This window comes from Hylaeus volcanicus, chromosome 2 (genome assembly GCF_026283585.1).
Source record: "Hylaeus volcanicus isolate JK05 chromosome 2, UHH_iyHylVolc1.0_haploid, whole genome shotgun sequence".
Classification (NCBI taxonomy): Eukaryota; Metazoa; Arthropoda; class Insecta; order Hymenoptera; family Colletidae; genus Hylaeus; species Hylaeus volcanicus.
Genome location: NC_071977.1, coordinates 25,467,587 through 25,491,510, shown reverse-complemented (window position 1 = coordinate 25,491,510; position 23,924 = coordinate 25,467,587). Strand labels below are relative to the sequence as shown.

The 23,924-nt window shown below is 46.6% G+C and overlaps 2 protein-coding genes across 6 annotated transcripts in view; one reads left to right on the top strand and one right to left on the bottom strand.

Moving 5' to 3' along the window:
- The window catches only part of LOC128872229 (3-phosphoinositide-dependent protein kinase 1), a 451,269-nt gene that overhangs the window by 13,085 nt on the left and 414,260 nt on the right, over nt 1–23,924 (top strand). The window lies entirely within an intron of this gene.
- Nucleotides 11–13,744, bottom strand: LOC128872230 (uncharacterized). 5 transcript variants are annotated; one of them, XR_008456124.1, is made up of 5 exons: nt 1,910–3,048; nt 1,633–1,831; nt 1,384–1,476; nt 907–1,177; nt 485–626 (listed from the first exon to the last, which is right to left on the bottom strand). XR_008456124.1 is itself a non-coding variant. In XM_054114694.1 (4 exons), exons 1-4 carry the CDS (start codon nt 13,270–13,272, stop codon nt 309–311), a joined length of 621 nt encoding a protein of 206 aa, XP_053970669.1. In that variant the 5' UTR covers nt 13,273–13,744; the 3' UTR covers nt 11–308. The 5 variants fall into 5 exon arrangements, 3 of the variants coding, with proteins under 3 accessions (XP_053970669.1, XP_053970668.1, XP_053970670.1); XR_008456125.1 differs by having other exon boundaries at nt 525–626; nt 903–1,177; XM_054114694.1 differs by lacking the exons at nt 907–1,177; nt 1,910–3,048 and adding an exon at nt 13,262–13,744 and having other exon boundaries at nt 11–626.

Genomic DNA, 23,924 nt, shown 5'->3' with positions numbered 1-23,924 from the left:
TAAATTTTCTTCACTTTTATTCATGAAGGTATAGGTAACAACAACTCCATAATGTTAAAATTAATTTTACCTTCGATGGCTAATGTTATTTTCTACAATATTTCATCGGTATTAATAATGTTTCCGTTGGGAAATCTACCAAAACAATACTCGTTACTTCGTATTGCGATTACATCGTTCGAATGGAGTTGCGTGCCACGAATGGGTCATTCCGACGATGTTAATTTCTCAAAGCAAACGGAAACATTGTTCTATAGTCGTTAGCTCGCGGTCGGTTGAAATTTTGGACTTCGCTACGAAATTTCTGGTCAGCAGGTGACGCTCGGCCAGGTCGCTTGCTCGAAATTTCTGTATTTCGCGCAAACGTCGACGGAACCGTAATGAAACGGTAGCTGGACGATGTTGATGTTGTAATCCGTGTTGACCAGTACGGCATTGATCGAGGGTATGTGGAGCTTATTAGCGAGGTCGTCTTCTTGAAATTCCCCGGTTATCGGATTCATAAGCGCGCAGCGTGTTTTCGCGAGCACGCAGGCGGTGGTATTCACGAATAATTGGGCTAGTTGGACGTCCGTGTTGTTGAAACGGGGAAACATTCGTATGGCCTCGCCGACACATTCCCTGAGCTGAGGGAAACGTTTGTCAATAAAGGGTTGGTAATCGCAGAACTAACGGTAATAAGCATTTAATAAGCGTTAATACAGATCGTGATGCAAATTATAGGTACAAAGTTTCTACGTAAAGTCTTTATCCAAAGAATCAATGCAACACGTGTAAGCTGGTATGCAAGGCGAGTTTAAGGAGCGTAAATAAAATTTACAAGTCGTATCGAAGCTTTGCAATGATTTTGCTATTAATTCTTCCTTTCGAAACTTTACGATTGTAAAGTATTAGTAACGTACTTACTAAGCTCCACCTTTCCGTTATTTTGAAATATTGTACATTATGTACAGAGTCATTTATACGAATCTCTATGTACAGCGTTGCAACTCTAAGGCACCGTTTTTGGTTGGATCGATTGTCGCCTTGGATCGATGGGTTCCGCTCCCGGCCTGATCGTGTTCAACTCTGAGTTCTGTTCTCTTATGATGCAAATACCTCTCACTACTCGTTTATACAGCTTGAGGTAGAAAAACGAAGATCTCCTCGCCGCCCTTCTCGGTATCACTCGTGCGTCCTGTTCGATATTTACAATTGCTATGTCTTTATCGTCTTATGTACACTATTTACACACAAACGATTCAACGCGAGCGGTATACCTGTAATAAACTCCGCGGGTCATTGAATTCAACGAACCCACTTCATAATTTATACAACTTCTATAGTGCAAAGGGAAAAGAAAAAATTCTAAAGCTTTGCAAGACATAGTTCTGCTCTTCTTACCAAGTTGTCTTTGTTCACTTGACGAATGCACTCTAGGAACGTGCAGTACACCGTCGTGGGATTGATTCTCGTGTCTATCGAAGTGGTGGCATTCTACGTAAAATAAGGAAATAAGAACGCTGGCAGCGAGATCAGAAATAAACGAATGTTCTAATTAGGAATAATTCAGTGTCAGGTAAAATGTCAGTCGCGTAGGTGAGAAATCACATCGTCGAGTTTAATTTAAAATTTCAAAGTACTCGTGCTTACCCTCAAGTACTGTTGACAATGGCGGTAATCGGTGTCGTTGAGATAAATGTTGGCACAGTTGGACATAGCCACGAGCAAAGGGTATCCGAGTGGTTGATTGGTAGCCTTGAAGAAGCATCCGTAGCATGCGTCCTGAAGTATCGCGTTCGATCCCTGCGATTGGTTGCACAGTTGATTTAGCAGTTCGGGAATCCTCACTCTGTAACGACACCGTCGGAACTAGAATTCATCGATACACGATATTCACCTCGATCGCAATAGAGATAAATGAAAATACTGTTTGGCAGGAGTGAACGATCCCAGAAACTTGGATATACTGTCGTGCATCAGAGGTTCCACTAAACCGACACCGAATAGCGCAAAGAATATCAAAACAGCGGGCACGCGTAGTTTCGCCATCGTTGCGCGATACTCATTGGTTATTTGACCTGGTACCTATTCGCGTGGTACGTTTTATAGCACGGGTAAATCTGATAGGCGGAGCTGCGGACGCATTGTTTCCGGTAAACGGAGGACGCTTTCCATATTTTTAGAGAAAATATTGTTTCAATATTTCATGGCAATAGACCTCGCGAGATTTTACAAATAACGTATTCCAAACGATCTAACGATGTATAAAGTATGCGTCACCCTGATCGTGTTCGCAAATGAGAACGAAGTCTTTAGAATTGTTTGTAGTACCAATGACAATATTAATGCATTCGTAAACATCAACCGATTAAAGACTCGTTTGAGGCGTGACGACGAACAGTGAGAAACGTGTCTGACCATAACGCGTACAATACCCTTGTCTGCGCATGAATACCACAAACTACTGCGGAAGTAGGAGCTGAGTAGCTTCGATTTTACTAACATTTTTCCGCCTAGAAGTCCTCTTTTATAATCAAAAACACACTATAACACCCGAAAATTACTTGTTTCGTGTATCTTTCATGCGTTTATTCTTTTATTGTTCCCGTTTCCATCGCACGATCCTGGGCGATAGACGCGCGGCAAAAGTGTGACGATTCTTGTTACCTGCGTCCTCGTGGGCGAACGTGACACACGGTTGGCTGTCGTTGTTCCGTAAAAATGGACCGTGAACAGGAAGAGACCTGGAACGGTCGGAAGTTGGCAACGAGCGAGACAGCCCGATTGCAAAAGGGAGCAGAATCAGCCAGTGTCGCGAACGCGATCTGTCAGATGAGATCTCCGTTATTACACGCCTAGATATGGGAACTTCGCGCCGCGCTGGAAATGCAGTTGCATGCACCGCGAGGTCAGAGTCACGATGTCGCCATAGAGCACCTTTCCCGCGACACACGACACAGCTTGCCCGAAACATCCGAGTAGTTTATTTCTTTTCCAACGGAGACGTTGCTCGAATGCGAGAAGCTTTCCTTTCTCTGACGTGCACACTTCCGCCGGAAACAGGAAATAAGAACGCTAGTAGCGAGATCAAAAATAGTCGAACGCTCTTAATATCTTCGTTGCCATCGTTAACAAAAAAAAAACTGTTTCGAGAACGTTATTCGGCTTTCATAGAGTGTTGTAAGTTCTCGATAGAAAATCAGTGGGAAATGTGAAATCAAATTCGGTTGTTCGAGACTTGGCGTTCCAGGGAATTAATTTTGAAAATTCAATTAGTTTACGGCGAACCAATGTTACGCCGCGTACATCGCGTAAACTTTTTCGAGTCCAATTTTCTCGAAAACAAAGCCCCGTAGAATTAAAGCTCGTACCACACTTCCGACCCACATTGTTTGTACGCGTAGGCACGATTTACATTGCGGAGCGTGTTGTTAGTACATAGTTCCCCTTGAATTGGCTCCGTTGTTACATACTCGAGGTTAAATGTAGCTCGTTTCGTTACACGGAGCGGGAAAAGCATGTTGCACTTGAGACTCGTAATTCTTGCTACACTCGTTTCTAACCGGACGTCATACCCGCTTCCCAAGATTACCATTATTTTTAAATGTCAGCGGCAGATGAGTAACCTTCACAAAATGACCATTTAACATTGCAGACGAGCTCCATTTTCCTCGTGCCTTCGAGATATAATTCTTTGCCGGTTGGCTCCAGGTAATAGATTAAACGCGATTAAAACGTGTAATCATTCTTTGTGATTGTTAGAATATAAATAAATTTATATTTAAGTTTTGACAAGTTCTTTTCTTGCTTTATGTGCAAGCACGTAATAAGAACTCTCTCTGCCGAGGCCAATATGCGCAGTCGTAATTAACGGAGTTATTTTATTTTTATGTTTCCCCATCCACGACGATATTTAACAATAATATTTATGGAACGTAAAATAGCTTCGGATACTAGAAGCAATATTATTTAAAATGTCCTGCTGTGGTCTCGTTGGATTTCCCTCGTCTTGAAAGTTGCCATTCTTTACCCCTCAGTAATTACCAATCAGCAGTATAAATATCTACAGTCATCACAGTTTTAATCGTACTCTCCTCCCTTGCTCGAACTCAATGAACGGAGGCTCCAAAGATGGCCCTCGCCAGGGTGCAAACGTTAATCGTGATTTATAGTACGATTCATCCGTACCAATAGCCTAATGCCGCTAATCCCCTCGCACCGATTAACGGCTGTCCATCGGCTGTGGAGGATCGTGGATCGGTGGCGGGCGTCGCAAATGAAAAAACATGGTCGACGAAGTTCTCTAATTTCAAGTACCAATGGTTGGGGGTGGGAGAATAGGAAAGTGGGCCACTGTGTGCGTCTGAGACGACACACGTGCCGTGGCTATTTATACGGCAGACGGCCAGAGAGCAAGGGAGAGATGAAACAACCAACGGGAGCGAAGGAACAAGACAGGGTTGAAGGGAAAGAGAGAGGGTGATCGAGTCTGGGGAGGAAGAACGCGGGAAGCGGTGCAACCCCGAGGAAACCAGAATTAGAATGACTCACAGGATTATTTGGGTTTATGTAATCTGAGAAATTCGTCGCGACCGACGACGGTGACGTCGTCGGCGTCGTCGCGTCACTGAATCGGGCGACTTATTGGTTCCTCGTGTGTACGGGGATCACGGTGTCACGTTGCATCTTTGACGCTGAAACTGGTTTTCCCCGAGTGCCTAGAGTCGAGGGAAGATTACCGATACGATGTATTGTCGCTTCTCGATGATTTCGCCTTCGATGGAAAATATTCGTTTGGAACGTTCAGCTGGGGAATGTAGAACGATTCGCAATGGGAAAAAAACGTTTCTTAAATTTAATCTTCTCGTAGACCCTCTTTCAAAGGACCAGTGCTCGAAGGATCAGAATTCTTTCTTGCTTGAAAAGTGAAAGAAAAACGCTGGAACGTTTTTATTTGTCGTTGTCCGCGTTCCTTAGGATGAAGTCTCGTTACCGCGAGTTCAGAAGAAATTCACGTTGCGTCGCATAGCGTTAACCGCATTCTCCTCCTAATTCCATCCACATCCCAGGCTACGGTTTCGGGATTCCGCCACTAAAGACCAATTAAACCGACCACGATCACCCTTCTTCGGGGCTGGCCCCGATGACAGCTGCATCTCGCTGTCAATCAGTGTCCTCTTCTCGTTTCCGCGGGCGGTCAATTAAGTGGACGGTAACTCAATCCTTGCGGATGTCCCCGCCACTTTATTTCGAGTCTCACGAGAATAACGAGGCGACGGTGGTAACTCAATTTCACGAGGCGCGCGCCGACGTTTTTGCCAGCGTAGTTTATTTTCGGCCGCTCATTCCCGATTTACCGAATAAATACGTCTTTCCTGGTGGATCGGGGGACGGGGAACCGAGCTGGAATAATTTCATCGCGCTATAGGATAATAAATTGGCTCTATTTGAAGGAGGAACACGACGGGTTATCGCGCCGAGTGACTCACAGCGCGAGAACGCTGAAATAAAGATCGTATAAATCTAGGCAGCTGTTAGCGAATACAGCTTGCGTCGCGAAATAAAAATACATTTCGCGTTCTATTATTATATGTGTTATCGAATAGTTTAACTTGGTTAACGTAGCGAACATCACGCGATGCGACATAGTCGACCGAGTACGTTCTCCGATGTTGTCCAGCAGTCGATTAGCGAACCACCGTCCCTCCTGTCGAGAATGAAACGACTCATGGAACATTATGAAAGTGTTTGCAAGCAGTCGGTAACGATCGTATGCCAGATACGAAACGTTGATTCTAAATAGGTCAGCTAAATCAGTTACGCTAGCTCGCTTTGTAACGAGAATCATCGAAACGAGGTCGGATATGGTAAACATTTGTGTGAACCGTTTTTTTCTTTTTATTATTTTTCAATTCGTTCCGGGAATTATGGCCACGTGTTACGAAACGTTCGATGCGAACCTTGGAACGTTTCATCACGGATTTCTTTGTATGCTAAGCAGAGCAAGCATCGTCGGAGAACGCGTTTCTAGAAAAAATTCACTAGCACGCGAAGACGTTGAAATTTGTTCGACGACGAGGACGAAATCAAGCCAGCCCCAAAAATTCCCGGTGGAAGACAGAGGAACCCAGTCGAGCGCATTTATTCGGAGCACCCTTTCGAGTAAAACACAGGAAAGCCCGTGGACGTGTTCGGGGGTGTCATCGCCACTGGATACTTTCCAATTACGACGACAAGACTTCGTAGGTTCGTTGATTCGTTGGTAATCAGTGCGAGGTGCTCCTTATTGAATTAGGGGTCGCAGCGAGCGGCCAAATGACAGGGCGTAGACCGCGTGTATTCCTGATTAAGCCTCTTAATTGCTCGTTTCTACCGGCGCGAGGAAAGCTGGACAAAAGTTACGACGTAACGGGCTGTCGCGTTAAAATTTTAGCGCAGGGTGAAATTAGACAGCGCATAATTAAGAGGACGATCGTTTCGGCGAGGGGTGGGTCGATCAGATATCACGAGTTTAAGGGCTCTCTCGCTTTAGTTGTATGTTATTTAAATATGACGAGGAATTATTAACACGGCTAATTTTGCTTCCGGTTGAGTACACCGCGTTAAATATTTCAACGGCACTCCAAATCGTTACATCGCGTGTTTAAGCGTGATTAGCGCCGCGATGGAATCCGCCGATGCATAATTAATCGGGATAAAGTCAACGAAGACAGCAGAGATCGAGACGAGTGGCTTTAATAGGATTCATTCTTAATGCATAATTCTTCTCGGGACTGGTCAAGATCGCACGAGAGAATAGAAAGGCGGATGTAAGGATACATTAAATATTGTAGAAGGCACTTATTTTTAGGAATTTCAACGGTGATTGGTTTTAGATCACGGCTATGAAGCCTTCGGGTGAATTTTAACGATGCACATAGGATACCTCGCGTGACTAGAATTATTTTGATAGTTTGGAAGTATCGAGTCTAGAGATAATTAGTCTAGATTACACTGGCATAGATCTACGAGGGCCATACATTGATTAAACATGAAAATGTCTCTTGTAGATCGCAGAATTTCAAATCCATTTTCGGTTAACCCCATGTTGCATTAGTACCAATGTATTTGTACGTTACGGTATACAACCAGGAAGAGGTTAATAATACCTACACAATATTTACGACGTTTTGTTTTTCTGTTCTCAGCGCAACGTTGCGTTTCTCGAACGAAAACAATTTTATTTCGTTCAATTCGTTTCTTTTTTTTTTTTTGGCTCGGCTCTCTCGGTAATTTCCACGGGCTTACGATTCGTTCTGTTTAATGCGAGGCTTTTCCGGGCATCGTGGGTTCCCTCGATTCCGACGACGGGCTGTCCCAATTATTTTCCCTCTTCTCGCAGGCTTTCCCTCCGATCCTTTCTCGCTGTCTGATAAGTGCATTAGGTGAACCCGGAAATTGGTAGACGTCCCGCGGTGTGTACGCACATTAACCCTACCATTCGGCTCTCGTCGTTTCAGGGGTCGCTTCGTCGAAAAAGAACAGAAAGCTGGGCTTACGTGACACGGCCGAAAGGAAGTCCACGTGCGCGCTGTATATCAACAGATTTTAACCTACATACACCGAGAGTCGTGTCCCCCGTTACGTTTCGCCCTCGTGGAATGCTTTTAGCTTTCGAAGCAACCGTCGCTGACCGTTTCGCGTTCGAATCGGCCGCAGGCTCGTTCAAATTTCCGTGTAACTTTTCCCGTGTCCTCGATCAGTCGTAATTTGTCAGGAAAAGATACGCTTGGATGAATAATCTATGGAGAAATTACTGCGATAGAAGGTACAACGAAAGTTGCCACGATGTAATTGGAACATAATTAAGTGGACGAGGTCACGAAGCTCCCACGTTATAGGTAATTACGCCGTTATTTTATTCCAAGTTTACGAAACTGGACTCTTGGAATTTTAATACCACAGTCGAAGCAAGTTGAGCTTTAAGAACTCTGCAAGTTTTAATAGGTCAAATTAAAAGTTACAGGTTTTAAATCAAAACGGTATACGTACCAGACATTGTGCCGGAAGTGTTACGAAGTAATTTTACTGCTATGGAAGTCCACGCTATTCCGGAGGTAATATTACCAACCTCAAAGTAACGTCCAAGGATAAAATATACGACTAAAATTTAACGATTCGCTGGAGACCACGAGTACCCTTCGCGCGCACGCGAGAATTTCGTGTTTAATTGTCGTATGCTTTGTAGAAATGGCTCTGTAATCGTGCTTTATCGGTTGCTCGAATCGACCAATTTCGAACAATCTCTGCACGCCAGTTATACGCAAAATTATACTGGTTGCGAGGTTGCAATAGAGAATGTCCTTTTCGCGAAAGATTTTGATGGATTCGAAGGAACAGACAGTGCGCCATTTGTGCCAGAATGAAGGATACGCGGGCTCTTCCGTGCCGCCCTTTTCCCAATGCGAGCGCATTCGTCACTGCGCCCCGACAGATATCCCTACGCACATATGCGGACGTAGTTTTCGCCCACGCAGACCCTAATTCGCGCTGGGCCAAGATAGCGTGGGTTTTCCTCTCGTCCCGTGTCCACATGGCTCGTTAGGTTTTCGGGAGTGTGTTTGCCTTGCTCGGCCTGTTCCACCCCGTTGCCGTCGATAAGTATTATAAGAAACTGATGGTGTAACGCGTGCGCTGATAAAAATCAGTCGGCCACGCGAAAGGGCGGTCGAATTGGTCTCGAGGGTGTAATACACCGTCACATTATCGTTATCCTCGACGGATACTTTCATTGATATCGCACCGTCCCGTCCCCGTGTGCTTGGACTCCGCGAGGCTCGTTGTCGCGCCGAGTGTAGTCGCGTTAGAGCCTCGCGTACGCATTGTAAACATCTTTTAACGATTATTGCCGGCTGTAAATCGTCCGGTTCGAGCACCTCCTCGCCGTGTACCGACGAGTACGATGACGCAAACGTTCCCAACCGCTGGCCCCCAAATACAGGCCGAGCGATATTCGGCCGTAACGGTGACGACTTTTGTATCGACGATCGTCGAGCATGCTCTTTTGTTTGCGAGTTCGAGGCAGTTTTAGGGTGGGTCGCCTCGCGATCAATTTTAGGTGGTCGTCAGCCGTAAGTCACTGAACCTTTCTTCCACCTACGCTGTGCGTATACAGTTAAAAATTGATGATGTGGAAACTGAGTGGTAGATAGCCCTGTTTCGGGTTGAGGGGAACGAAGAGGAAAGAATCGAGGTTTAAATATGTAGGAAACAAGTTCGCCACAAATTGAGAGTACTTTTATGTGTATGAAAAAAGTTGTATCGCGTTAGGGTACTTAACAACAGTAACCAATACGCTGTCGCTTTACGTGGAATAATGGTAAAAGCAGCAGTGGACCGACGCAACTTCTGTTATTAAATATTTACGAAAGTATTGGTCACCAGCACTCGTGGTCGTCCCAAGAATAAAATACTCGCAGTCCTCCATCCACCTACAAAGTTTCATTAAAATCCGAGCGTTACACTTGACGTGGTTCCCTTGTCGGTGTGACGCTCGATTTCGGAAACGCGTCGCCCGCCGTGGCGCAAATCGTTGGTCGACGCGCGAGAAAAATAGAAGCTCGCGACATTTTCGAGGAGCTCGGAATACGCTCGTTAATTTTAACGATCCCATCGAATCGTCGACGGCATATACCCGCGCGGCTGTGCACCGCGCGTTTCGCCGCACCCGCTCCCGCCCGTCGTCTCATTTTCGCTCGCACTTTACTCCGTTGTATACGTTTCGCATTTTGATTCGATTGGTTTGTAGCCCCCGTACGTGAATAGAATAGAGGCTTCGACGGAGTTACTCGCGGATTGCGATCCCAACCGTTCGTCAAATACGCTCGAAAACATTTTAGGGTACCGTGTTCCCCGTTCTTCCGGCGATTCAATCTTTTTCCTTGGCAGGGATTCGCGCGAAACTCGGCTCTTATCGAAGACGGGTCCTCCATCTATACGACGGCGTTCGAGACCTTCGAATAACTCTTAAGAGGGAGGCATTCTGTCCGCGGTGCTTAAAACTTCCTTCAACCCTTCGGGGGCTGGTATTTTAACTCCTTCGAGGCACACGATTTAATAAAAAAAATAGAGAACTAATTCATTCGGACTGGGTTATCCTTGAAGAGTGTTTCGTGTTTCTTTAGTAAGGTCAAAATGTCGTCTTTCTCTATTTTTCAACATTTTCTGTCTCCTTATCCACGACTCGATACAGACACGCTCTTCTCTAGCACGGCCATTTATACCTGTTGTGTACCGGCACACTCCAGATTATCCTTCGAAGGAGACTCGAACCGAACACCTTTTCCAGGAGCGAAATTTACATTCGAGGTCCTCCAGTTCGCCGAGAGTTTACTCAGGTTCCCGACCGTCTCTGGAAAAACGATCGAATCCAAAGAAACGCCATCTGGCGTCGACTCACTCGACGGCAATTTTCGCAGGACCGTGTGTGTCGGCTCTCCTCTCCATCGATCCTGTCAAGAGACTGCGGAAAAACGATACCTGAAATCGCGATCCCGGGCCTTCAGGATCCATTGTTACGGTTACTGTTATGCTTTCGGAGATCCATCCAGCGGGGATGAAGTACCATTTCGCTTCGAGCCGCCACTTTCGCACGAGTCATCGAGAATATTTCGTCCAAGGGACGCGCGCATCCTTCCCTACCCCACCCCTGGCCCACCCTCTTCCCCAAGTTTCGTCATTTGATTTCGAGGGTGCGCGAAGAACGTGTTTACCCTCTTTATGCACTTAGAGTCTCATCAACCTCTTCAGGGAACCCCCGGTTCCTCGTTTCTTCTTCAAACGGCTTTGGTAAATTTTGCAGACGGCGACGAGAGCGGAGACGAGAGACCAGGCGAGAGAGGAAATATGTATTTCGAAGGTTTATCTGTTGACCGTCTTGTTATCGTTTCCTCTTTCTCGCTGGTTGATCACCCGACGACCCTCGAGTACCATCTCTCCAAGTCGATGCGACTCAATTTACCATCGCCGGAAACGGTCCTGCTAATTCACTCGCGTCGAAATAGTAGTATCGACTGTTCGATAATAGGTTTAATGACGGGAGTTATCGGTGGGCTCGAACCATAATTAGCAGCGGTAAAAGTTAAAAAATAGGTAATCTCTTAACACTAAATCACAATCAGTCAAATGACCTTCTTAACATTTTTGTATACATTCGAATAAAATTCTCTCGAACTCTGGTGTCTATGCGATTCGATTTACACGAAATCCTTCAAAACGAATTAACCGCGCGAGTCGAGGACACACTGTATTACGGTTGTTGGATTTCGAGCGACTCGCCGTAACTCTTCTTCGTCGTCAACATTTTCCGGATATTAAAGCGCCAAACGGCCTCTAAGGTGAAAAATTATTGGACCGTTTCGCGATTCTTCGCGACGCATCCGCGCCTCCCCGAGCCTCTCTCTGTTTCCAGGGGACGGCACGACACTCCTAGACGTTAATAATGTACCGGGGAATACAACGCGCCTGTAATGTAACGCGATAAATAATAGGGTGACGTCTTGTAAAGTGCATCCTGCAGAGAGTGTACAGGCCGTTCCAGGCACCGGTATCCGTGGCGAGCTTTATGCGCTTGCACACTTTTGAATAATGCAGCTGCAATGTCACGGTGAATAGTGTCACATTGTTGCGGCCGGGAGGAACGTCTGGCGCTCATAAGAGGGTGCCGGAGGTACGCGAAGAAATTTGAAAACCGGAGCCACCCTTCCGCGAGAAATGAATTTTAGCGAAAAAAGGATGTACCGCGAGCTTCCTCGCATTTTTCCACAATTTTCCTTCCTGGCGATTTGCAAACAGTGTTCCAAGAACGACGCGAGTCAGGGGTTCTCGACTTTTTCGAACTCACTGCACGGTTTTCTAACATTTTTTTTCTGCCAGGGTACACTTTTCGCCACGTCTTACACATGAAACGTTTCATTCCCTTTATGAATCGTTGTTGCAAGCGGACGATCGACAAAACTCTATTCCGATTCGGGGATAAGCGAATGAAACGCAAACCGTCGCGGCGATCGTTGATTAGAAACGACGTAGGTAACCCGATAAAGTTTGCGTGAATGAAAATCTCGCGACGATGGCGTGCGTCTGCTATGGATCGCATACGCAGCCAAATGCACGCCGAGTATCGCGTGACCTGGGAACACTTAACTCGCGTTAATTAGGGCGATAGAAAAATAGATAGGCCAGAAACGGGGGAAATGAAGCGGAAACAGGACGTCACGGCGTCACGACACGTGTCGTCTCGACCACGTGTCTTGGAGGAAACGCATTCGCAAAACAATGGCGTGTCGCCGCCTGTCGTGCCACTTGCCGCCATTAATGACTTCTTAACGGAAGATTTTTTTGCGTACTTCATTTCCGCTCGTGGCGTGTGGGTGCATCGACTAAAGGGGAACATCGCGTTTAAATATGTCTAAAGTGCATTATGTTAGGTACGTTAAAAAATGGTTTTACTAATTTAGATTACTAATTTTCTAGAATTAATGCTTGGAATGGGATGAAACAAGGGCTTTTAGATACTGGACGAATGTCACAGCGTTTCCTCAAAAGGCTTGCCGTTCTTAAAGAAATAAATATTTGCGCCATTATCGCTGTTACATCTCGTACGAGAAGAACCCTCGTTGTTCCCACTGAAGATGAAACGCAAATATCCACTAGTAAAAGTTTTAAAGGAGATACGTCTTATGAGTGCACAGATATTTTTAAGTAATTAGTAATTGTCCTGCAGCTGTAATTGGCTGGGTAGAGCGGTCTCTCGCCAGGTATGTTTAATCAACTGGAGGAGCGTTCCCCGAGGCGGAAACGGCACGCGTTTCGAGGGAGATAAAAGCTCGAGCGGCGAACGAACAATCGAGCGAAAATTTACAATGTCGTTCGCGGAGCGCTTGGCGCGTTCTTTCCGCGAAGGCAGCCATGGTTATTGCCAGCGGCGGATTAAGGCAGGGTTCTGGTTTGATGGGTGATAAAATGAGCAATTTTCAGGAACGTGCTTTGAAAACAAATTATCATACGAAATTTAACTCTGGTATTGTGATTTACTGACATTTAAACTTTAAATGCGTACAATTAGATTTATGGAAACTGAGAGAAATTGAGAAAAACAAAGAAAATACTCTTAATCTTAGTTTAAAAGTATACAAACACTCTTATTCTACTCTACATAGGCTTGGGTGTAGCTGTACTGTACCCATCGCTACGCACATTGAAAAATTTACAAGGTGAAAAATTGGCGGGAAAATTCACGCACGTGATCTTCATCGTTGTGTTTGGCGAATCTCGACTCCTGATGGAGTATCGATGACCTGTAGGGACGGATAAGGAGCGAAACGCACGGACCACCGAGAAACAAAGGACCAAGCCCTTTTCTCGCGAGTCCAGGACCTCTGCTGCAGAGTCCGCGATGGCGTTGCTGTCTAGCGAGAAAAATGAAGGGAGAATTTTCCCGCGCGGTCTCTCTCACCCCCGCGGTCTCTCTCATCCTTCTCTTGATCCTCTCTTTCTTTACACTTTCTGATCCCTCCCCCCCCCTCTTTTCGTCTCTCTTTTTCCGTCTCTCTCGACGCTGCAGAAAGGGCGGGAAAAGGCAACGGAGGGCGGGAACGCGAGGAGGGAGGCTACAAGAAGGTAGCACGGCGACGACTACGGCGACGACGACGACGACGACGGCGACGACGATGGACGGTACAGTAGGGGTAGCGTGGCAACCTAGTAGGGATGAAACAAATCAATACTTTTGCACTCAGGCTCTCTCGGGTTCAGGGCTGTGCAATTTTGGCGCGAACAGGCCCCGACGTGCATCCACCACCTTGTGAACCAGCTCAAATTTGCCTCTCGTCGGAGTCTAAATTCTCGTATCTCTGCAAATATCGAAGTAGAAATCGAGGAAATCATTAGGGTAAATCTTTCTTTGCGAGATGTGCCTTACTCGAGGCTGAGAAATTTTGGCGGGAAGGAGCTTTGGACGTCGTTACTTTTAGAAAAACTTGCGGAACGCTTTGGATATTGATTATTTCAGTTTTTACTAGATGTGAGATTGATAGAATATCGTTTAGTTCACTGCCATGCGGTGTGTTTTGCTCAGGGTTGTGGAGTTTTGGCGCGAACACGCCCTACAACACGCTTCGTTCCATCGACCGCTCTTAGATGGCGTCTCGTCTCTGTTTACTATTCATTCCACCAAAAATGTAATAGAACATGGACCAATCATCGCGTCTATTGTTACCACTGTTGAGTTAACCTTTTTACGACCACCTTTTAACATCCGAACGTCCAGTTAGCTGGACGAGACTGTTTCCTTAAAATCAGAATTACTACTATACAGTTTTTGTTAGTCTTTATGGCTTTCAATGCAATATAAAAATCATTGTACCTAGGTTACGGTACGCGGGAGTTAATTTAAAGTAATATAAAAACACGGTGCACACGGGTACGGACACAACCGCGATTTTACTTTCCGGCAGCAGTTATTATTGTTTGCACGCGTAATGTTTAGTCAACAGTAGTTGGAAGCCGCCTATCTTCGTGAGCAAGTTTACGCGGCGTGGTGAACTTGGATTCAAGGAGATAATTGCTCATTAAGCCCAGAACTCCGCTGATGAAATTTAATGTTCTCCGGTACGCTCGCATAGACGAAGCTTGTTGCGTCGTGCAAAGTTGATAACAGGATAATGATAATGCAATAGGATTAAAATAAACACGTAGAGGGCGCGATTAACGGCATTCGACAATTAACACTCTGAATTATTGACGGTTCCATCAGTCGTAAATTACAATAGATCACGCTATCAAACATTACAAACCAAAACGTTGTTATTTACATTTGCAAAATCCGACGCACTCCGGGCCGCGTAAAATACATGGCAAACAGGATCGGTCGATTCCGTGATTTCGCGCGTAAACAAGATTTCCCGCCACCGGTGGTGCACGCACGTTTCCCACTTGTCGTCGTCGACGGTGTTCGAGCGACCCCCGAAAAAGCGAGGGAACGTGATCGAAAGCTCTTCGTGTTCTTAGTTCTCTGCGTTTTCAACAGGAACGTCGCGTTAAAATTACGTGGAAATGTTCAAACGCGATAAAGCAGAGACAAGTCGATAGATACAACAAACAATATGTATTATACTCAAGAATACTCGTGGAACTACTATTAGAAATAAATTGAAATACTTATTTTGGTAACTATTCGGTCGAATCGATAAGGTTTGATTTCAGTGATCGTCCATTATTCGAATAAAATTTCGCTCGTCTCGACGATAGGGTTCTGGACGCACGTACGCGCCGTATCGGCGGAGAGGGTGTTAACGCGGACCGCTGACCCCCGCGACGTGAGGGACGTGACGTTGTCGAGCAGTATTCCCGGTCGTAAAACTTAAGCAAAAATTGATACCCCGCGATCACACGGATAATCCTATTTACACTAACCCCCGCGGTAAACTCGACAATAAAATCGTCGAAGAATGAATGTGGGCGACGCTCGGGGGTTTATCGAGTGGCAACGGTGTTCAAGGCGCGGGTGGGGTGGCTTTAGGAGCCCTTGGATGCGCCACAAAGTCACTACGGCACTGCGACAACCTCCTCTCCGACGACGGTACGTATACGTGACGTAGTTTATAGTGGGGATGGATGACGTCAGTGGTCGATACACACGGTTCTCCTCCTCGAGTACTACGCCACCCCCGCTAGCTGGCCGGCGACGGGCGGGGTGGAGATGGAAAACGGGGTTGGTTTTCGCTCAGGCAGCGTGGATGGTTTCGAGGTGTTCGTCGTCTATTCCGCCGCAATACGAGTCCGTGAATGGCCCCGGCTACTTGCATTCCGCAATTTTCACGGGGAAGGTAGACTTCGTTATTACAGCTCGAGTGTCACGAGTGGCGAGTAACCGACGGGGGGTGGGAAGGAAAAAAAAAGAAGGAAACGTTTTTTACGTACCACGTAGAAGGACTGAACATTGCGGGGCATTGTACGGGCTCGTGCCGAGGCGCGGACGAAATTAGTTCTGGTAAATCGTAACCGACGCCTCTAACCCGGTTAACTACTCGGAGAGCATAGATTTAGGGTTGGGATCGGTTCGATGCTCCGAACGCGATCCTCCGTTCACGGGAATCAAGGAGAACGAAGCGTTCTCCTCGAAGCTTTAATGAGATCGCAATTTCGCGTTGCGAAATTTTCTGAACGACATTCTTCTAATTGGAGGTCGAGGAGTTCACTTTTTGATGGCGCGACGAGTTGGGGGGCTCGCGTAATCATCGTCCGGTACGAATAATCAAGCGGAAGCGAATACTTATTGATATTTCTATCTAAAGAGCGAGAACGTGTTTCTTTTCTTATCAACCTAAGATGTTTGAGTCGAAGAACTGATTTATTCAGATAAGGTGGACTTGCATTTTACGAAGCAACGTTTCGCTTGAGAAATAGGGTGATCGCGAAGAGTTAGATCTCCTTTAACCACTCAGTTTCTTCCGTTACCATTTCGTGAAATCTTCGATCTCGAGAAAGAGGTAGCTTGTCCTCCGTAGATACGTTGGCATAAATAATCTTCGAGGTTCGTTCATCGATCAACCGAGCTGAAAACGTAAAAAGGAGAGATCGTAAAGTTCGACCACTATGTCACGGTGGCTGCGATTCTTCCGTGGAATTCAGGAAAAATGTCGCCGTTCGTCGTTCCAGGCGGCAATCTACAAATCCACTAACTGGGACGTTCGTAAACTCCGAATTGGGATTTTTAGGGTCCAGTAAATCGCGAAACGATCTGTACACACTCTAGGCCGAGGCTAGGGTAGTCACCAGCTATCCCCCCTAACGCGCGTCATCGCCGTGTGTCCGCATAATTGGACGTAAAATCTGTTTTCCATGATTGACCGGTTGTTATGGCCGACTCTCGTCGCCACGCCGTAATAAAAATACGATTAATCGTCGGGACATGGCGTCGGCCGTTCCTAATTTCATTTCCACGAGTGTCCCACTTCCTCTTTTCGACGATCTGGCCTAAACTGGTTTCGAATGCGCGGAAGGTCGAAGGTTAGAGGACGCTTTTAACGATATCTTACCTACTGCGACGTCTCGCCCAGTTCCTCCCTACCTCCTCTAGACGCCTTTCTTCCTTGGCTTCGCACCCACGGAGGAGGATTTCGTTGCTCTCCAGTCCAGTAATTTGACGGTAACGATGGTAATCAAGAGTAACGATCGAAAGATCTCTTCAGACCTCGAGGAATGGGTGACTCGGTCGCGGCCACGCTAAGCAGCTTCGGTTTCGTCGCTCGTAACAGCCGCCGCTCCCCAAATGTTGATACAAAAGAAATTCTAACAATTATGCGACCACTCGCGCAGCCAGATACAGCAAACCCCTTTTCTTTTCGACGCCAATTTTCGTCTCCTCGAGGGCACTCGTCCGACCCCAGAACTATGCCTCATTTCGTTACCACTGTTTTTATACTTCGAGGGAGGAATCGCTTCTTGTATTTGAGTCAAGTATTTAAAAAAACTCAAATTTTTAGTGAGAAGTTTTTCAAACACTCGGGGACCATTCGAACATTCATCGAAACGAGAAAGCGTTTACATTTCAAAACTTTCCAAGACAGGCCTAAAAACGTTCGCGCTCTCAAATTACGCACGAATTTACCGCTCAGGCAGCGTATCCCTCGTCTCCGAGGAACAATAAAATTCGAAACAGCGTAAGGTCTGCGCTACCCCAAAATAAAACCGCGAACGACCTCGTAACGGGCATTCGTTATCTCATAACGTTGCCACGAATTTGAACCGGATGCCGGATAAGAATCGATCTCGGACAAGGTCGCGTAAATGGGAGTCCGCGTTAGGGGCGCGGATCGGTTAGAAATAATTATCAAGGTTTTTCCCCTCACGGCCGAAGGTCGTTTTTCGAGGTCGCGTGTTGGCATCGCGAAGATAGATGACCTACTGAGATTCTGGTGTCATCGCACGCAGCCTCCATTCTTCAGAGGTGTCAGCCGCTCGTCCGAAGAGGGTTGGTCCGTTTAAGGGGTCGCGTAGAAGGGTCAGAGAATCCAATTAAAAATATAGCACTCGTTATTCCATTGTCGCGGACTGTACGACAGTCGGTTAAGAAAAACTCCCGGTTCTCTACCGAACCTCTATCTCTCCTGAATTTTCAAAATCTTTTTGTTTTTCTACGCGTACACGCTCCCTTAATAGGTCCCTAGAAAGGCACCTCGACCTTGCCGTCTCCGATAACTTTCGGATCATTTATGGCCGCGAGAAACGACCAGAAACGGGAGGAGAATCGGGGCGAGAGGGGTGATATTAGCGGTGTTATTAGGGGTGGTCGAGAAGAAATGTAGCAACGATAAATTCGACGGGGCTCGGGTGTATTATTACCGAGTCGGCCCGGGGCATCGTATTCGTAGGAATTATCGTATTGTCGGCGAGTTAACTCGGTTATTCGAGTCTCGGACTCCCCGAGTCCTTCGTTCCGGATCGTTCTAGAGGGACGATCGAGACAGAGAGTAAGGGAGAGCGAAAGTGAGACGGAATGAGAGAGACTAAGGGGGGTAGTGATATCGTGAGTGGCGAAAAATGATACCGGCTCTGGTAATGATAATACTTCACGGCGTAAGAAAGGAAAATGAAATGCGGGTTGCAGCTTGGCTGAAGAGGGGAGAGGGACTCGAGGGCAACCTATTGTGCTCTAGGACTGATTACCTTCGAGCTCGTCTCGACGTTATAGATTTACCGACACAAGCGGACCCCGTACAAAGACCGAGGCGTGCTAATTCGCAAGAGAGAGAAAGCGATACGGTAGATAATGGAACGGGAACGGCAATGGAACGAAAGTAAACATTCGAGTACTTTTAAATACCGTGGCGATTTTAGCACGACGAAGTAGACACAGCGGAGAAGATAAAGATTTGTCTTTGATTGTATCACTCGTTAGCGTTGCCTCGCAACAAGAGTTGTAAAGTTAATGGTACATTTATTGCTGTTACATAATCTCGTTGATATATCGCGTGGGTTGTTTCATTCTCTGGCACAGAAACACACAGGGCTTTGCGTCTACTTGCTCTGGTAGAGTATATGTAGAAGACTGAAAGGGTACCTCGATGTTTCCAATTTTCGTTCGCAACAATTTTTGGTACATTTTCTTTCTGGTTTGCCAACTGTCTCGAGTGTAATGGTAAAACCAGATGAAAATTCATCCCTTCGGTTCGTATGACCGATCGAATCTTCAAAAGCTAGGTTGACTCGGGGAGTTATGTAAATTATATCTACCTTGTCCCCGTGGGTAAATAAAATTTATCATTCGCCGATCGAAGCCACGCGAATCGGTTCTGCATGCAGTCTCGGCAGCACGTGGCACACGTGCTTGCATAATCCGTTCGCTATTTGTATCTTGCGCTGTCTTCAAAGAGTTCGGCCGGTAGCATCGGCGCACTCGGAATCATAATTTTGGGTTTAACTCGGTCCCTCGTGGCCCCGTGGGTTTTCATCAGAGACAAATTTGGCCATTCAAATAAATCACGTAGCGGACGAGTGCGCACGTGTCCTCCGACGAGGAATGAAAAGAAGCGGTTGACGAGTTGATGCACCCTCCGGTGAAGCGATTCCCGACGAACCCAAATCGACCCCCTTTTCATCGCGTCTTTCTTTGCACCGATATCGTCGATCCTGCAAGGGACAGTTTGGAAGGATGATCTACTTCTACGAAAGCGAAATTTTAATTGCGCTATACATACACCCTTGTAAATAATCAAAGTCGCTCGTCCATTCGAGCGAGACGATTCGTTGGAAGATATTCGTACAGGGAAGCTGAACAGCTACTAAAAATCTATTAACAGCTATTGACAAAATTTTATTCCGTATTTTGTTCTTATCTTTTCATAAGGAACCACCTCGTGCCCGCTTGTACATGTTATTTGGCCACACCCTGTATATTAGGTCGTTTCAAAAATTCATGCCACTTATTCCTCCGCTACTGGAATTAAAATGTGAAACCTACTTTTAAATAACCAATGGTAACTAAATTTTACGCATGACGAGTACACTCGTCAAACACAGCTGACTGATTAATTAACATTAATAGAGCGTATTTCATTGTTGCAACGATGGGATTTATCTCAGGACTACATTCCTTCTCGGTCGATCCTACTTTTTCCACAGCTGCTGCATCGCTCAGTGGTATTGCATTTCGATCGAGGGGGTCGAGATTCTACTGGTGTTCGATCACAATGGCACGTTCGAACCAGCACGACAATGCCACGGGCCGAATCGGGTGGCATTAGTCCTAATCACTGCCATTCATAAGCAAATTTGATTTCTTTTCGAGCTACGGGACGTTCCTAATGTTTTCGACGTCCCCTTTTCACGCCTCATTTTCCCCCCGCCCGTCCCAGTTTCGCCTGCAGTCCCTCTTGCTCGAGTAGCTTCGTTACGTCTTCGTGTTCCAGTTCGTGACCTTGCCGCTAGTTCTTCCTCGATACCGCTGGGTAAAAATAGAATCGTGGCCCTAGGAAAGTTTCAAAGTCATAACAAGAACGAGTCGAATCCAACGTTCCGTCAAAAGTCTAGGTCAATTTCAGAGAAAACTGCGCAATAACCCCGAAATGTTAACATTGTCGAAAAGTTTCATTAACGCTAATCTGGGTCTCTGACACCTGACAGGTGAGGATCGATATTACGATGATCAATGATATCCTCGTAGCGGCCATCTTCCTACCTGACTGGATACTTTTGGAATAAATCTTCCCATACTCGTTTCCTCGATAACCTTCGTTTCTGGTAGAATATATTCGCGACTCGCAAACAATAGGGGGGTCCTTTTTCTGCTCGGAAGTTTTTTTCCGTGCCTAGATTCCACCAGGCACGCAGGAGTTCTGCGCTCGCTCGGAAGTGACGGATTTGAGGTTCCCCACGATATCGGATAAAGTGCGTGCACGGCCAGATAAGAAAGGCGAAAGGGGGTGGTTGGGAGGGCACGTGGCAGAGGATAAGCCGGAGACGAATGGGCCAGTCACGCAATTTCGCGTCAAACAGACCCCCCGACACCCTTCAGCCGCCCCAGCGACTGCCTTACGAGCCGGAACCGTTGCGGTTCTTACCCTGCTCGCTCATTCCGCACCTGGCACCCGCCCCCAAAAACACTCGGGCCTTCTCGGATCCTCTCCTGAAGGATTAGGCTCTTACTCATGTCCCGACCGACACCTCTGTAAACGTTTCAGGAAGTTCGCTGTACCGTTAGACTCCTGCTGGACGTGGCAATTAACTAGATAGACAAAGATCTCGGGCTCCCGAGTTGGTTCGTTAGAGCTTGATCGAAAAATGTACCGTCCGACCGTGATCTTTGTCCTGGAAGTGTTTCTTTAATTAATTTGCGAAATTCTATCGGGAAGAACGAAGTCTCGAGGCCTCGTCACTTTACATGGAAATAATATCGCGTAACCCCATCGGATTAGACGCAATAGAGAGCGAACACTCCTTGCGAATGTCTTCTCGCTCGCAACACCGGGGTATACAGCGGAAAAGGAATAAATTACTTCGGAACAAACTGTACCATCTAACGTACACTTCAACCCGTGACCTATGATTATTCGTACACGTATCTCACCTTGTTCTAGAACGGGGTTGTTCCACTTCGAACGCGAGAACCTTGTAAAACGTCCACGGTTCGTTACTCCTTATCGCGCGCTGAAAACCGCGCCATGATCGTCAGGTATAAAAATCCAGAGACGCGAGACTTCAGGAATATTTTCGAGGGACTCTCGACTCCAGAAGGGAAGAAAGAGGAGAAACGTTACACCATTGTCGCTACGTTTGACCCGGTTATCCAACCCACTTGTTCGCGGTCTCATTGGCCGAGCCGAGAACCCTGTTGTTGCGTTCGTGTAGAATCTATTCAGGTTTTACTATGCTGCTAGAAATTTAAGACAACGCTTCTTATCGGATTTGGAACGCCTGCTGCTTTCCAAGATGAAATTTTTCGGTTACTCGTTCAGGGGGTTGGAGGAGAGGGTGGTAAATCCGCGTGCGTTCGATGCGCGTACTTCGCGATCATAGTTGACGCGGTAACTTTCTTCGGAAGTGATGCATCTTTTCGTGCTCACGTTGTCGCGCACACGCGTGCATTTCAATCGTAAAAGTGGCGCTCTGGCAGCCATTCTCATCTTGGTGAGATGTCGGGCCGAGTCGCTGCGAGAGAAATCGATGCGATATTGTTAGAATTTTATTGCGACGTGACACACGCGGGTAACCGCCGGGGATGGTATATAGTTACGACCCGGGTATCCAGTGTTTACGAGTCCAAACTGTCCGGTAAATTGACACACGACCACGCCGGGGACGTTTCGTTTCGGCTCGAACCCTTTCCGCGATCAGAAATATCGGGGAAAAGTGTTGATGCCCCGGCGGTTTCATTTCCGTGGACCGAGGCGGGGTACGTGTTTTATCGCCGTGTACTTTTTGAGTATGATTGCGCTTCCATTTTGGTTATGGCTAGGTATCGCTGCCAGGGCAATAGACAATTCGGTTTTCTGGATTTCGCGCCGCCTCGACGGATACCGCTGCTATCAGGCTACGGATGATATCATTACTGCGAAACCGATCGATTCGACGTGGTATAACCCAACGACGAGTATAAAAACGTGAATGAAAATTTCTGAATGCGTCAGGGATGTCTCTCTGTCTCCATTAAGAATTAAAACCCGTGTCTTTCCTAGCGCGTTTTTCCAATTACGGGAATCGGGTATCAATGAAAACCATCGCACGCGCTCGTGATTCCGGCAAATTATCCGGCAATATAAACCGCGTTAAATTGCGATCGTTTGATCCCTTATCTGGCGCATTTCGAGTCGACATTACCGGTAATTACGATAGGCATCGGCGCCCGAAGGTCGCTGGTAACGCGAGTCGCTCGGAAAAGCGCGGTTTTTTTTTACGCTGTTACCGTTACAACGCGGAACGCGAATCGTCGCGCGCCTTCCGTAGAAAATGTTCAAATATTTTGTATGAATTCTACTATCTTGTTTGGCTCGCTAACGAAAGAGGTTGCGCACCGGTGAGTTAGAGTATGGATTTTCGAGTCCTAATTTATCGATTTACAAATAAACGACAATTTGTTTGCGACGATCTGGAATTTCTGCCACTTTTTTCATACGAATACCTCGCTGTCCGACGCAACATCGATCTCGAGCGTGTTCGCTATGTTCGCATATGTGTGCACGGACTGCGTGACATCTCCGCCATGCGTTACGCGTTTGTGGGAATGCGGATGCCCGAGGTTTACCGCTGACTTTCGTATAACCGATGCGAAATTATCCTGTGCGCGGTACGGCTGCCCGAAACAAAATTCGTGGTTAAAATTTCAATTGTACCGCGCTCGCATCTTTGTGCTTGGATACTGACGACTGCTTATAAATAGCCTGGATAAGCGTGATTTTTAAGCATCGACACTCTGCACGGTCATATTTTGACAGGTGGACAGAAGGTACACAAGCTGCTTTTAGTTTTCATGAGGGCGCTTTACGTGCAAACTGCTTTGTTTCCCATTCGTTGTAGCCATCGTAGTCTACGAATGTTTCGAGAAGTAAACGATATGAAATGACCGTAAGAGCATCGGGCTCGCTGCCAAAATACCTTTCGTCTGTGACCTTATGCTAGCAGTCGGCCAGCAAACCGAAGATTCAGGATCGAGCAGTTCCATTGGCCGATTCTTTTCGTTCCTGGAAAGTGTTCGCGGTCGTGTCCTTAACTACGTCATCGATAACGACGTTCTAATAGCGTGCAAAGTTCCTGGCAGAGACAGATAATGAGCTCGGCGAAATTTGCTTATACTCGACGGCACGACTCGTTTCTCCGCCCCCGAACGACAGCCAAGCGATCTGGGTCTGCGATAATCTCGTAAGCTTTCAAATCCTCCTTTTCATGAGAAAAAATCGGACAGGGTCGGG

What these genes read in the sequence shown, in the direction of transcription:
- LOC128872230 (XM_054114693.1), bottom strand. Translation starts at nt 2,031, where the DNA reads ATGGCGAAACTACGCGTGCCCGCTGTTTTGATATTCTTTGCGCTATTC. An exon ending in TCGTTCACTCCTGCCAAACA is followed by an intron (nt 1,832 to 1,909) that starts GTATTTTCATTT and finishes GTGTCGTTACAG; the next exon opens with AGTGAGGATTCCCGAACTGC. An exon ending in ATTGTCAACAGTACTTGAGG is followed by an intron (nt 1,477 to 1,632) that starts GTAAGCACGAGT and finishes TATTTTACGTAG; the next exon opens with AATGCCACCACTTCGATAGA.